Raw genomic sequence first — 15,474 nt, forward strand, 5'->3', positions numbered from 1 at the left:
TGGGATACATGCCTGACCCTCCAGCATGTCCTGTTTATATCGCAGGCAAGGTTTAAGTCTTCAGAATGGGTAATTCTGGTGCAATTTTTTTGTGGACATGCAAGAGGTCCATCAGAGTGGGGCCTGACAATGCCTTGTATACCAGCAAAGATCTCCCCTCAACAGCCTGTAGGAGACAGAATAAAGGGATATGACGTTGAGGTGGTCTTACAGTGGAATAATGCCATCCTTGGACTTAGATGCTATACCTTTGTTTATAAGTTCCCTAACCTAGTGTAAGTTTCCACAGTAGTGCACTTCAGGCAAAGACTTTCAAGTAGAACTCTAATGGTTAATGTATTACAGACCAGGCAGAGCTCACCTCTAAGTAACCTGTAAGAAATGGGCCATAGTATATAAATAAATGCATAAAACAGTACAAAATTAAGTACTGTACATACTTCATGGATAACAGACTATTATAAATAAAATGAAAACAAAATGCGTATTTGACCTTCAGTTGTTTATTTAATAAAAGTTTATTTCTATTATGAATGGTCATATTACAAAATACTCTTCTGTGCAATGTGAAAAATGATACTGCTTGTGTATGTGAAGAAGTATATAGCACTATGATGAAGTTAATGGCAAAGCTACTGAAAACAACTTGCCGAAGTTATGATGTAGCATTTAATATGGCAGACTCAGGCAGTTCTACAAGTGGTGCCAACTTTCATAAATATCAATATTTTCATTTCTGGCACTGCATCAAGAAATAATTTTTTTTGAGATGGCTAAATACTTCAGATTACAACAGCTTAAGTAGTGACATTCCTTATGATACAAAAATGCTGCTAAACAAAGAAGTTTTCAATATTTCACTCAGAACTGGCCTTAAAGCTATTTATTCAAGGTGTAACAAAGGGCTCTCTATTGAAATGATGACACTCAAAATGCTGACTGCTGAAAAAAAAAAAAAAAAGATAGAAAACACAAGAAAAGAGCGAATCTCAAAAATTTCTCTTCTTAAAACTTCTTTCTGCAGGGCGTAAGCCCCCTCCCCACAACCTCCATGCCCCTAAACTTATAAATACCAACTTCAAGATCGCCATACCTCAGAGAAAAGGGGATATTATGAGAAATGGCATTTTGGACTCAGTACATGTGAAGTCCATTCTTCCGGCCATTCAGTCTCCATATTCTGGGACTCACTCGAGCGGGTCCCAATATTTCAAATGGTTAATGCAACAAAGTTTTTGATCTCTCTCATTTTTTAAACATCAAATGCTATACTGTATTAACTATGCCTACACACCTACTAGCCCATACAAACATTCTCAATATTTTACTGCAGAAAGAAGATGGTCATAAAAAACAAACAGTGAATATTTCAAAGGGTGATTGTCAGAAATCAGAAGTACTGAGCATTCATTTATTCCCTCATTTGCTCATTTCAATACCTCCAGCATTAGGAAAGGTTGTTGAAAAACTACTGTACAACCAGCCTTCCTCTTACATACGCAAACAACATGTCATTGCCCTCAATAGCGGAGTTTTGGTCAAAATGAAACATGATGACAGATTCTCACTGACGACATCCTCATGGCTACAGATAGAGGTTTACTGACCAGTATCATCTTCACTGATTTTACCACGGCAATTGACACTGTAGATCACAACCTACCGCTCTAATAGATTACATAGTATCAGCCGCAAAGCCTCCTGGCTGTTCAGCAATTTTCTATTCAACTGGTTTTACAACATAAAAATCAGGTCCTCATTCTCAACTGCCACCACTAAAAGGTATGCCCTAAAGTTCTGTTCTTTCCATTTACTTTTCTTATTACATATCAGTATTTTGCCCTCAGAAATCCCAGACCTTCCATTTTTAATGTATGCTGATAACATGGTCATCTATCAATCAAGCTCCTCCAGGACCAACATCGCATCACAACTGCAAGAGGACCTGGTATCCATCACAAAGGGATTAAACTCAAGAAGACTTTTTAATCTAAATAAAACAAAAGTTTTGGCAAACATTAAACTCTCCTCTTCTAACCTATCAATTTTAGACCACAGCAACATCCCCTTTGAAATGACTATGGTATTCAAATACCTTGGACAATGGCCGAATCAGAACTTAAATGTCCAACTGCACATTAACAAAACTAAAATGAAAATACACCAAATTCTATTCTGGCATTTGAAAATTCCCCAATTTCTATCACCAATGAGAAGGAAAGTTATATGTTTCTTATTTATCCATTGTTTACTGGGCTAGGAACCTGTTTACAGAGGAGACCCAAGGTGGTACTTATACTACAGGGAACATTTGACCAGGTCATCAGAGAACTTCACAAATCTTTTTAATAGTTGCCATGGTATCTTTTACATCCACCTGAGCTACCACCAACTCAGGCAAATGAGGCCACAGTTTAATGTCTCATCAGAAGGGTGAGACACTCAGAAGTTCAGCACCCCCTCTTTAAGCTGCACTGCAGTGTCAGCAATCCATCTCCCTAGTGTGGGAACAGAACCCACAGCCTTTTGCACCAAAGGCTAGTGTGCTACTTGTTGTGCCACTGACACTAGAGTCAGTAAAGTATCAGTAAAGTCATGCTCCTTACTCAGCCACATACACTTTACACATAATACAGATCAGAATGGCGAGATGATAAGACAGCAAACAAAGGAAAGTAGTATTGCAGGAAATGAAGTCATCCTGAAGTCTTGGTGAGTACCTTCAAGAGGTGGACCGTGTTTTTCACAAAATTTCACCAAGACTACACTGATATATAGACTGTATTTTATATAGCATATATCATGGACAGACGTAGGTTAAAAATAAAAAAAAGATAGCTGGCTGTACAAGACCTAAGATAAAAAGTGTCCAATCCTGGTAGGAACACTGGTGCCAGGATTGGAAAAAATTACAGTGTAAAATCTTCAAGACCATTCCGACAATAAAGCTAGGAAGTAGCAGTCCACAAAAATCCCAAAAACTGATGTGCCAAAAAACAGCCATAAAGTCGATAGAGTGTACTATTGAGGATAACAAAGAATGTATGTATTGTCACCATTATGCAAGAAGCCCCAAATTTCGAGACAGAAGATACACAAAAAGATTGAGAGAGAAATTAGCAGAAAGAAAAATACTTCCACAAGAAAAACTGTTGAAGCTTCAAATAAAAAAATGTGTTCATTAATGCAACATATTTATGAAAAACATTACATAGACAAAAAAAAAACTTGATCTGTTTGGAAAAAGAAGCATCTGAGGAAGTATGAAAATATAAAGAACAAAATCCTGAGTCTTTTGAAAGGTATAAAAAAGAAATATTGACACATGAAAGAAAGAGAGATCTGATATGGTCCAGTATTTATGCAAAGGAGAAATACAAATTAATCAAACAAAAATGGAAGCCCCAAAGATATTTGAAGAGAAATACAAGCAATGGCATCCGGATATGGAAAATTTCACAACAAAAAAATTAGATCACAAAAATGGAATGTAGAATAAAAGATTAGTAAAGTAGGAGTTAAAAAAACAGAAGATGAAGTTACGGAATGCTTGCAAAGTGAAGGATTTAGTGTAGAAAGTCTAACACAGGTTACATCACAACATGATGAAATGATGAAATGTGTCCCCAAAGTAAAGAGAAACAGGATGATCAAGAGACATCTGAAGAAGAAATATGGGCATGGGGAAGAAAAAAGAAATTTAATATGGTGGAATATTTATGCAAAGAAGAAAGCAAAACTAATCAATAGAAAAAGAGCAGCACCAAAGATATTTGAAGAGAAATACATGTAAAGGCATCCAGACATGGACAATTTTGCAATACAAAAAAATAAGAAAACAAAGTAATGGAGAATTTAAAGAAATAGAAATTGAGGTTATGGAGTACCTGTGAAGTGAAGAATTTAGTGTAGAAAATCTAACTCAGAAAACACCTCAGCAGGATAGAGTAATGGATCCCCAAATTAAGGAGAAACCAGTGGAGCAAGAAACATATGATCAGTTGCCATATGAAGATACTTTGGAGCCTTTCATACAAAACCAGTAAAAACATTCAGCTGGAGTTGCACAGCAAGGGATGGAACAGAAAACTGTGGCAACTCTGACGCAGTCAATGTTGTGGCGTGACAGGCCAGTGAGTTCCCATATGAAAGAGCAACGGATGACACAGGATGAAACTGAAGGGAATGTGGCACAGGAAAATGCTTTGGAACTTTCTATAGAAAGCCCACAGGAAATGGAGAACAAAGAATGTGCCCTCAGTTTAGAAGACAATGATCTAAGAGAAGAGTTGCTTAATTTAATAGAGACGGACAGACATATTAAGTTCAATGAAAGAACAAACTACAAAAAGTCAATAAAATCCAAAAAGTTAGATTTCTGATAAAACAAATGAACACAGTAATTAGGACTGTCCATAGAGATCCATGCAATATAATGGAAGTAAACAGGATATACTACTGTTAGGGTTTCCACCTATCCATTTTTCTTCCGGACTATCTGGAAATCAAATTGATTCTCCGGTAGTCCGGAAAGAACTGGGCAAACTCTGGTATTCTGTTTCAAAAAAAGAAACAGACTACTGGCGTTTGTTAAAGTGGCTGATTTACTATGTTTTTTTACAGAAAAGCATAGTAAATTGGCTGAAAGCAGGCATGACATCACAAAATGGATGGACCGTGGACAGAAAAGGAGGTGGGAATGGGGAGGGTTATGAGTTAGGCCAGGGGTGTGGCCTTACTCCAGTTTTAGCCACAAAAGGTAGCAACCCTAACTACTGTGCAGCTAAATTAATAACAGGTAAAGTCTTACCACAAACACACAGGGGTAGTAATGGGAAAAGAAGGGGAGAAATCGAATGTCATCATGGAGCTATTGAACAGAGAAAACTCTAAAGCAATTAATGCAAGAAGTGTCACTGTTAGAATAGTATGGAAGAGGGAACAGATCAACAAAAATACTCAGAAAGACAGATGTGATAAAAGCAATGTGCAGTATCAGAACAGATCAGGATCTATCATGCACTACTACAAATCATAAACTAAAAATATCAGCACAGGCAGAAAAACTTACAAGATATGCAGATAAATATAAAGGAAAGGTACAAAATAAACAATTTATTGATGACCCAAAAAAGTTTTATAGAGAACTGGTAAACAAGACAAAAGGAATTGAAACACAACCAAAAAAAGAAGAAACAGATATATTTTGGAGAAATATCTGAAGATTTTTTGGAACATAAAATATTACTAAATGGACAAAAGAAATAAAAGAAAGAATAAGAGGTTCAAAAGTACAGGACATGAAATAGGATGAAGTAACAACCAGAGAGATTAAAACAAAGTTAAAAAAAACTCTTAACTGGAAAACCCCAGGCTCAGATGCAGTGCCTAACTTCTGGCTAAAATTATTAACATCTTTGCATGCAGATTTTGCCATGAGTAAGAACTATTTACATGTGCACCCTGAACAGACACCAGCCTGGTTAACAACATGAAAAATAACACTCCTACTTAACACTGAACCTGCAAGCTATCCTAAAAGCTGTAGACCAATAACTTGCCTTCCAACAACATATAAACGATACACTGGAATTGATGCTGACAGAGTTTATAGATATTAAGAAAAAAACTCAATAATGGCAACAGAACAAAAGTGTAATAAAAGAAACTCATATGGAGCAAAGGATGATGTGTTGTTAAATAAAGTCATAATGGAGAACTGTAAAAAGGGGAAAAATCTAAGTATGGCATGCATAGACTACAAAAAAGCATATGACAGTATCTCATATTCATGGATAAAATAGTGCTTAAAAATGTATATGACACACCCTACACTGATCGATTACATTACAGTGACAAAGCACTTTGCAGTTAAAGCATGATAAAGGACAAATTATTATTATTACAGGGATAAAAGTCAAAGGGGGATATTTCATGAAATTAGTATTGCTCTTTTGTCTTGCCCTTAACCCATTAAGTTGTCTACTTAACAAATTAGCTCATGGCTACAATTTGGCTCCCAGAAGACAACAAAGTGTAAAGACTTATCTACTTTTTGTAGATGACTTTAAACTGTATAGTTCATCAGATGACGAACTGAAAGCACAACTGCAAGTGGTCAAACCTCTTTCAGATGATATAAGAATGTAATTTGGCCTTGATAAATGTGTAAAAGCAAACTTTCAAGCAGGAAAGCTGCAGCACCAAGAAAACATCAGTTTGGGACTGGAATGTGATATGAAAGGACTTGAGCAAGATGGAGTGTATAAATGTTTGTGAATTGATGAAGGATCAACAATAAAACATGAATAAAAGGAAATAAAATTCAGTAAGAAATATTTTAAAAGACTAAAATTAATACTGAAAACAGCATTGACATCTAGGAACAAAGTCCAAGCTATAAACCAATTTGCTCTTCCCATCATAACTTACCATCTTGGGCTGACTGACTGTCCCCAAAAGGTGTTGGATAGGTTAGATGGGAAAACAAGAAGGATGCTTCATGTTCATCAAATGTTTATAAAAATCAGTGCATACAAAGAGTATATATTCACCTTTCTGAAGAAGGTATGGTTCTCCTCGAAATTGATTACATGTATAGATCTGCAATCGTGGGATGATCATCATATCTGCGTCATACATATCTGCTGACCTCACAAGACCCAAATGTAAAAGTTTGAAACATGAGGAGAACAAGTCTAAGATGACATACGTCCCTGCTTATTCTAGCAGAAGCATATCGGCATCAAGCGAGAATGGAAATCAAACCAGAAGTATATAAATATCAGGCAGCAACTGAATGTGCCAAAAAAACAAAAGAAAGACTATAAAATGAAGGATCACATGAGAAGGCAAGAAATGTGGAAAATGCATAAATATTGTTGCAAGTATAGAAAACTCTTGGAACAGCCTCATGTTGATCAGGACTGAATGCAGGAATGGTTAAGGAGAGGTGAATTTTTAAACCAAAAGATGAACGGTTAATATGGGTGCCCCAAGTTAATGGATTACGTACACATCAGTTTACAATTGTTGCAAGTATAGAAAACTCTTGGAACAGCCTCATGTTGATCAGGATTGAATGCATGAATGGTTAAGGAGAGGTGAATTTTTAAACCAAAAGATGAAAGGTTAATGTGGGTGTCCCAAGATAGTGGATTATGTACACATCAGTTTACAAAGTCTATTGAACATGTGGGAAAAACACACAAATGTAGGTTTTGTAAAACAGAATTAGAAAAAGTCGCACATCTTGTTGCAGGCTTTGATATACTAATGGCAGATTGACTGTATACTGAAAGGCATAATAATGTGGCAAGACTGTTGCAGTGGGGATTGTGTAAACATTATAATACTGACGTAGCTGAAAAACACTAGAAACATGAGCCACAAAGCATCACAGAAAATGAAGTTTATATCACATGGGATCATCCATTACCAGCAGTTCAAAAAACAAATGCGAGAAAACCAGATGTAGTAGCCCATGAAAAGAAGACAAAAGTAGCATTGATCATTGAAATTGCTGCACCCAGTGACTATAGTGTCTTATGTACAGAGAAACACAAATTCATAAAATATCAGGATTTGCAGGCAGAAGGGCGATGTGGAAGAAGGATACACAGACAGCTTCAGTAGTAGTAGGAGCAACGGGTCTTATAAAAAAGAATTTACAATCGTACTTAGATATGTTACTGATACATCTAACTCCATATGAATTGCAGGAGGAGTCATTACTGGGCACATTGCAGATGATGCAAAGAGCACTTCTGACAAACATCAAAGACTGAAACAATACTAATTTCATGAACTTTAATCCTACTTTGACTTAGGAATGGGGGTCCATTTCCATCATGGTATTAGAAACCCAAAAGACTTGGAGAAATTAAAAAAGAGAAAAACCTTGCAGCACTTCAATGTACTTCCAATAAAATATGCTGCTTTATTCCCCCTAGCACCCTGATATAAAAACTTCTACCTAGTTCTCACAAAGGCAAACTGGCTACTCACCCAAAACAGAGAGAGCTCACTTACTTATTAGCTGACTTCTGTTTAAACTGCTTAACCAAAACTTCTCTTCCTACTTGGCATAATTTTACTACAAGAGAAAGACTCTGCAACTTCAGATCTCAACCAGCACATGCCCCTGCATTAAAAACATTTACATCAACCAAAAAATGCAACAGCCATAGATTCTCAGTCCTTGGTTCCAAAAACTGTTACTCCATTTCGCAGATAGTAGAGATGAAACAGGACTTCTGGTATTCAAGAAAGCTCTTAAGCAGTTTCTAACAAAGCAAGCACATTATTGATGCTTTATGCACAATACCATAACCAGAAACCAAATACCCCTTCTTTTCAGTGACACAAATTCAATGATCCAAATGCCAATGGCTTATTTTGTTTAGCCTTCTTTCTATTTCCTCCTCTAAATCTAAATCCCACACCCCCAAGCAACACTTTCCTCCACCTCTGTATAATGCTTTCTTGCATTCTTCCCAACCAAAACCCCTCTTTACTATACACCCCTGCAAACCTTTTCTGATACTAAACAGCAGTTTTCTTGATTCAAACAGCAAGAAGCTCTCATCATTACCAACAACCTTTTTTTACAATTGGTGGTCATCCAGTTATTTTGTCCACTGTTTGAAATGCTACAATGACTGATATGTCTGTTATGCCCCTAGGTTCTCTGATTATATTACTCATGTTCTTTGTTTATCCTTTTAAGTGGTAACATCCTATCTGAGTTTGAAAAAGGTGTATGACTGCAGTGAACAAATTTAATTAAATAAATAAATTCTTAGCACTTCAAATTCCTTTACTGAATCCAATTCACCAAGGCTGCTGTTCCATGAAAACAGTTTGCACATGCATATTTAACATAAGTTCTGCAAATTTTGGGAAATGTCTTCATTTCTCAATTTTGCTGCAGTCCACTAGCAATTCAAATCAACATCTAGCAGTGGCAAAAGAATATTTTACAAGGTGGATCTGTGCTTCATTATAGGCTATCATTACTGCTTGGAGGAAAAATTGCTTAAGCTTTCTGTCATATATCACAGTGCATCAGACTGGTAAAATGTCCAATGTTAATGTGCATACTTTATGTATCAGACAAAAACAGCTGCAAAAAGCTGACTGGTCGGCTGCATTCTATGACTGTAAATATAATACATATTCACAAAGCTTCTCAAACCAGAATGTTCATATTTTTAACAGTATGGGTCCAGTGTCTAATTACCTAATGACAATAGCATCCTTTAGGATGCACTGTATCATAGAATTAGAATATCAGATGTGCACAAGGCATGGCTATGCCTCTCATGTCTCTAAATGCATTTTAAAACATGACAACTCAAACTGCCGCTAATGTAGACATATACTGGAAAAACAAACTGCATATGTATATAAATTTGTGACAAAAGTCCCCTTTTTACTTACTGTTGACATAAAGCTAAACATAGAGCTTCATGGATGGCCAAATTAGCTGTGAACAAGCTAATTCACTCAAACATAAGCTTTATTCTTTCAGTTTTGGTTGAATAATAACTGACTGAGCAAGTCAGTTAACCAGTCACTACCACTGAATTTCACTGTCTACTTAACAAAAATACACATAATCCCCCCAAATAAATAGCAGTGATATAAAATCAAAACAAACTTCCCCAAACATAAATATATCTCTATAATCAAAACATGACAGTCAAACATATAGACTTCCACTCACCTATCTTCATTTGGAAGTTATTAAATGAATGTTCATTGATATACTTCATTTGGTCCATCAACCTCATGGCGTAGTCTGCCAAAGCCTTAATGTGTGTCTTCCCAACTTTGTCATAGGTTGAGTCATTCAGACCTGATGCAGCCATATATGTACTCCCAATAGTTTTTATTTTCTCTAACTGTCGAAACTGATCTTCACTTATGATCTAAACAGGAAAACAACAGTTAGGAAAAGAGTACTCCTTAACAGGTAATATCAGTAAATGATTCTGTAGTCAGGGCTGCTTCCAGTAACAGCCTTCACTGTAACTAAAGAAAATGCTACTTGATGGGTGTCTGACTGTGTGATGATGCATGGGGCATTACATAATAATACTTATAGCACTATTGTTAGCTAGAGTACAGTTCAGAGACATGCCAAAGAGCTGCTAATGAGGTTTTTCTCACTGTAGCCACAGCTGTTTCTGAATCTCACTTCTTCACCATTGTGGCAACTGACCAGTAAGCAATTACGGCGAGTTGAGTTCCACACTGTGTCTTCTCTTGGCCTAACATTAGGCAAATGAATTCAGCTAATAATCATCTAAAAAAGCTGTAGAACTCATGGGAGAGGACTGCAGAGATACTTTCACTGTAAAATAATACATGTAAGCAAAATCATATGCTAAGCAATAAACAGCAACCAGCTATTTTACAAAGAAAATTGCCTATTAAAATATAAAAATATAAATTCTTTAATAAGGAAACCCATATAATCAGTGAACTTAAAGAACCTTGAGTTTGAATTGCAACTAAAAATTACTAGAATGATAACATGATAAATAATATCCAATATAATCCTTTGAATATTAAATGAATATGTCATTATTTTGCAAAGAAATAAGTGTAATCTCTGAGCTGAGGTACTTTATTCAGGTAGCTTGAGCTGGGGCTCCAATGCAAAACTACCACAATTTTAACATAACTAATATGCAATTTTAATTCTGCAGATAAATAAATTAACATGAAAACAAGTAACATCTTTGAAGCAAAGTCAGTTAATTATATTACGAATTAGAAATAATTCTTAAGAAAATATTGCTGTATTAATATAATGAAATTGGTGCTAGCATGCTCATCTGGAAACTTTTCAAGAAAGTGTAAGTTGGTAATATTAAATTGCTGAGTAGAGTGCAACGAAGTTCCGACATTAAAGAAAGTAATGGAAAACAAAAACAAATCTTTCTGTTACTGGATTATGTTATTAACCACATAACCCCACTGAACATAAGTGCCCCTTTCAGGAGTGACCCAGAAGTGCTGTCTGGTTAAGTAAGTTGCTCAGAGTCTTATCAATTGAAAAAGTTAAGAGAACAAACCCCACTACAGGATGATCTCATTAACAAGTTATAGCCTTAAACCTCTGAGTTAAACTTGCAGCAAAAACATAAACTACACTGAAACTATATAAATAAAGAATTCTAATTTTACATTCCTGTTTAACAAAAGTAGCAGGAGTCATGAACTAATATTTGAGTATCAGCATTGTTAAAAAGGGGCGGGGCAAGTCATGTACCAAGCTTAATTAAAATACTACCTTGCACCTTGGGATACAAAACTATTTCAACTTCATGAGATCATTCTTTTACTAAAGAAAGTAAAGTCTTATTATCAGGCATATGGAATCTCTTCCTATATTTGGATTTATGATGTTTAGTAGCTAGAGACTGCTGAACAGGTTTCCTATAAAAATATCTTTTAGGAGAAGAGTAGTCGCTTACGCAAAAAAGAACAGCAGGACACTTACACTGTTGTTGCCAGCCTACAATCTTCCTTTTTGTTCCCAGGACTTCAACAGTTCTGAGGTGTGGGGAACTATAGGAACCAAAAAGACAATCACCCATAAGTGAGTCATCCAGAATTTTTGCCCTAATATCTTAAGAAAGGTTTGCATCATCTAACTAAACATTATGGCTTAATGCAACTTCTAACATGGCAGTTAAGAATCTTGCAATAGCCATATCACAGGTGCACCTAAGTGTACTACCACGGACTCAGATAAGTTAATATCTGAAATTCATTCATACATCACTTTAAAATCAGGTAGAGAATCAATCATCTCCAACATCCTTTGTAGGCGGGTTATTTAGTAAAACAGCATATAAGCCTCACAGTTTCAAGCTTTTATTGTTTGTAGACTAGAGTTATAATTTTTTTTTTCAAAAACTTTGAGGCAAACACCATCTCTACTTAAGGGCAGAAAAAGTTGAAGGATTTTTAATGAAAACAGTTCCTCAAATGCAGTGGAAATGGGTAAGCAGGGACTGGTATTCAGTTAAAAAAAGAAAGGGTATTTGCATGTCAAAGGTCAATAGACCTATGTACTGGTGGATATGTATTAAGATTTCTGTAGCTTTACTTTTTCTCTCTCCCATAAACCGCAAACATTACTAAATGGAACTGGAAGTCTTCCCAAAGATTTTGAGTCTTTTGACACTTGTACCAGTTTTCTCTTTGGAGATGATACTTAACCAGTCTAGTCATAATTATCACCAACACCACTAACAGCTTCATAAAATTTAGTATCCTGAGGGACAGTGTGATGACTGAGAGGATGCGTCTTCATGTTCTGATACAACATACTGAGAAGGAATTCTGTGAAATTAAAAAAAAAAAAAAGTTTCTTCTTTCTCTAATAAAAGAAGAGATTCATTTATTTTTCTTTTTGATCTGTAAGATATGTCAGCAGATACTGATAGACAGATGCTGATCTAGCCTGACTTCAAACTTATGTCAGTTTGTAGCAGTTCCTCTGGAGGGTTACTGAGTTCTTGCTGAAGCAGTAATCATTTTCTAAGTCTGCTGTAATCCACTTAGCAGTGGAAGAGACCTGGTGAAGGTTACTCCTTAACATAAATGGGGACTACCTCTGGGATGACACTCTGGCATTTCTGCTCCCAGAGCCTGTGACTCAGACTTGGGTTCTTCTCCTTCCCAGACAGCTTCAGGATACAGTACTTGATAGCATTTCTTGTACAGCTGATATACATATCTTTGTCAGTATTAACACTGGCACCTGCCTGAACTTTAGTTTCACTACCTTGATTAGTATAGGGTCTCCAGGCACTTTAGTAGCAACTTCTTTTCCTATCCAGTGTGGGAATTAAATGAAAACATGGGGAGATAACACTGTTGAAACAGTCTCAGAATCAGTGGGTGAACAGATTTTCTTACTTTTTTAATGGTCTCTGCCCCCCTGCTAAACAATTTTCTTTCTTTTTTCAGTCTTATCAGGTCTTACTTGTAATTACTTCTTGGATTGTTTTCTCAAATGACTTTAATTTACTTTCTTTTAAAAAGGAAACAAAGATGTTTGTTTTGTGACAATGTGAATTTGTTACAATGCTGGCAGTTTTCAGCACCATGTCCATGCTCTAGACAACATAAACACATTTGAGGGTTAGTGCAGCATAAGGGGATGCTGTGCTCCTGAATGTGTTATCCTTCAGATGAAACATTAAACAGATGTCCCATTTGCCTGAATTGGTGGTAGCTCAAGTGGATGTAAAAGATCTCACGGCATCTATCAAAAAGAGAAGGGGAAGTTCCCCAAAGACCTGGCCAAATTTCCCCTAGTAGTTCATATCTTATTAAAAACCACTAGGACCATTACAAGCCTAGCCATGCACACCAAACCATACGGGTCCCAAGTAACATGGGTATCTATGAGGGGAGTATTAGTAGAGAGTTAACTAAGGATTTATAAGGGGGGAGTAAGTTAGGATAATAGGTTCATAGGTAGGTACTAGGCAATCTGCCCGAGGGCATTTATAGGCCTAGCCAGAGTGTGTCGGCTTACACCACCCCATTGATTGATTAACTGATCCTCTGTCAAGCAGAGCCAATGAAGTGATCCCAGGGGTGTATTTTCTGTTACTCATCCACTCGCCAAGGTTTCTCTTGAAGAGTGTTAGTGAGGGGCTCTGCCTGATGTAGTTTGGAATTTTGTTCCAAAGCATGGGGAGTCCCTGTGACAGGAATCTAGCCCTCCAGCATGTTCTATTTATTGTTGTGGCGAGGTTTAGCTCACTAGAGCGCGTGGCTCGTAGTGACTTGGATTTCTTTAGGTGCAGCATGTCCATCAATTCTGAGTTGGACATGGCTTTGTAAGTCATGCAGAGATCACCTCTGAGTAAGGGATATGCCACTGAGTACAGCCGGAGTTTTTTCAATCGAGCTGCATAGCACATATGTTTGAGGCCAGTAATCCTCTTGGTGAGGTACTTTTGTGGTCTTTCCAGCTGTTGGAAGTGTCTTGTGAGGTACATCCCAAATGGGGCATTGTACTCTAAGATGGGTCTAATGAGTGATGAGTAGAGGGGCACTATAACCACTTTATTTCTAGATGTGAACCCTTTAGTAATTAGATGGGCCACTGTTAGAAAAATATATAATAGTAATATGCATGCTTAGTGCATTCGAGGCTTAAAAGGGTTAATACATTTATTCTGTTCACACTGCATGAATCTGCACAGCTATTAGAAACTTAACAAGAGACGTTTCATTTCTGCTAATGTCAGGAAATTTAACAAAGAGATATTTAATTTCTGCTTATACCATGAGAAAATATGCAGCTGCTAGAAGCTTTGATAAAGAGAACAATAGATGCTTGAAAGTATAAACCATAGTCAGCATTATTTGTACTAAAGCTAGAAATGTACCTTGAATCTAGACAAAATGTAACACATGTATTAGAAAGTACAGTTTTGTACCTACCATAAATGTAGATGTCTGATAGGAATGCATCTGCAGTCCTTACAAATGGGTTGTCCTGTCGTCAGGCAGCCCTTCGGTCGGCCGGATTCCAAAGTCTGGGTCTGGCCTCGGCTGGTGTCGCACTTCACCCGACGTCATAGCTGCAGTTATTCGGGTATAAAGGCATCAGCCGACGCCATTTTCCTCAGTGTTTCTTGCCCCAGATGCCAGGTGCCCTCTAGGAAGGCTAAATTTGGATAAATGCAAATGATTCCAAATAGTAGAGAGCAAACAAAAATAAGCATGTATGTACATATATATATACAAACAAATACACCATAATAGATTCCCCCAGCTAGCTACAAGATGGGCAAATACCCTAGGATTACCACAGAGGGGAAGGAGGGTGGGTAATCCTGACTGCAGATGCATTCCTATCAGACATCTACATTTATGGTAGGTACAAAACTGTACTATGTCCTTCAAGGATGCATCTGCAGTCCTTACAAATGGGTAGAATACCATAGCCAAACTGGGGGAGGAGGAGAAAAGAAATTATGGTGTAGTTAAGATCCCTTGCAAAACAGCAGTGGCAAAACCTGCTCGGGATCTAGAGTATAAAGGTAAATTATAATGCTTGGCAAATGTATGCACGGAGCTCCAAGTAGCAGCCTCTAAAATGTCTTTGGTAGCCACTCCTCGTAGAAAAGCTGTGGTAGTGGATGTAGCCCTTGTAGAGTGAGGCCTGATGTTTTCTGGAGTTTTCTTCCCATGGTAGGAGTAACAAAATCTAATGCAATTTCCTATCCACTTAGAGATTGTCTGTTTTGAAATTGTTTTTCCTTCCATTCCTGTTGCATATGCTACCAGTAGCTGGTCAGTTTTTCTATTGCCCTTGGTCCTGTCCAGGTAGTAGCGTAATTGTCTATGCACATCCAAGGTATGCAACAGTCTTTCTCCCTGTTCTGTGGGTTGGGGAAGAATGTAGGTAGGTGGATAGCCTGATTCAAAGAT

At 37.0% G+C, this 15,474-nt stretch overlaps 1 protein-coding gene across 1 annotated transcript in view; it reads right to left on the reverse strand.

Moving 5' to 3' along the window:
* Positions 1 to 15,474, reverse strand: part of ADCY5 (adenylate cyclase 5) — a 1,187,789-nt gene that overhangs the window by 106,351 nt on the left and 1,065,964 nt on the right. Inside the window, exon 18 of the mRNA XM_044073657.1 lies at positions 9,728 to 9,932. Within this exon, the coding sequence (XP_043929592.1) occupies positions 9,728 to 9,932 (205 nt within the window). The remainder of the gene's footprint in view (positions 1 to 9,727; positions 9,933 to 15,474) is intronic.

Source organism: Protopterus annectens, chromosome 6.part0 (assembly GCF_019279795.1).
Source record: "Protopterus annectens isolate FY-2018-M chromosome 6.part0, PAN1.0, whole genome shotgun sequence".
Taxonomy (NCBI): domain Eukaryota; kingdom Metazoa; phylum Chordata; order Ceratodontiformes; family Protopteridae; genus Protopterus; species Protopterus annectens.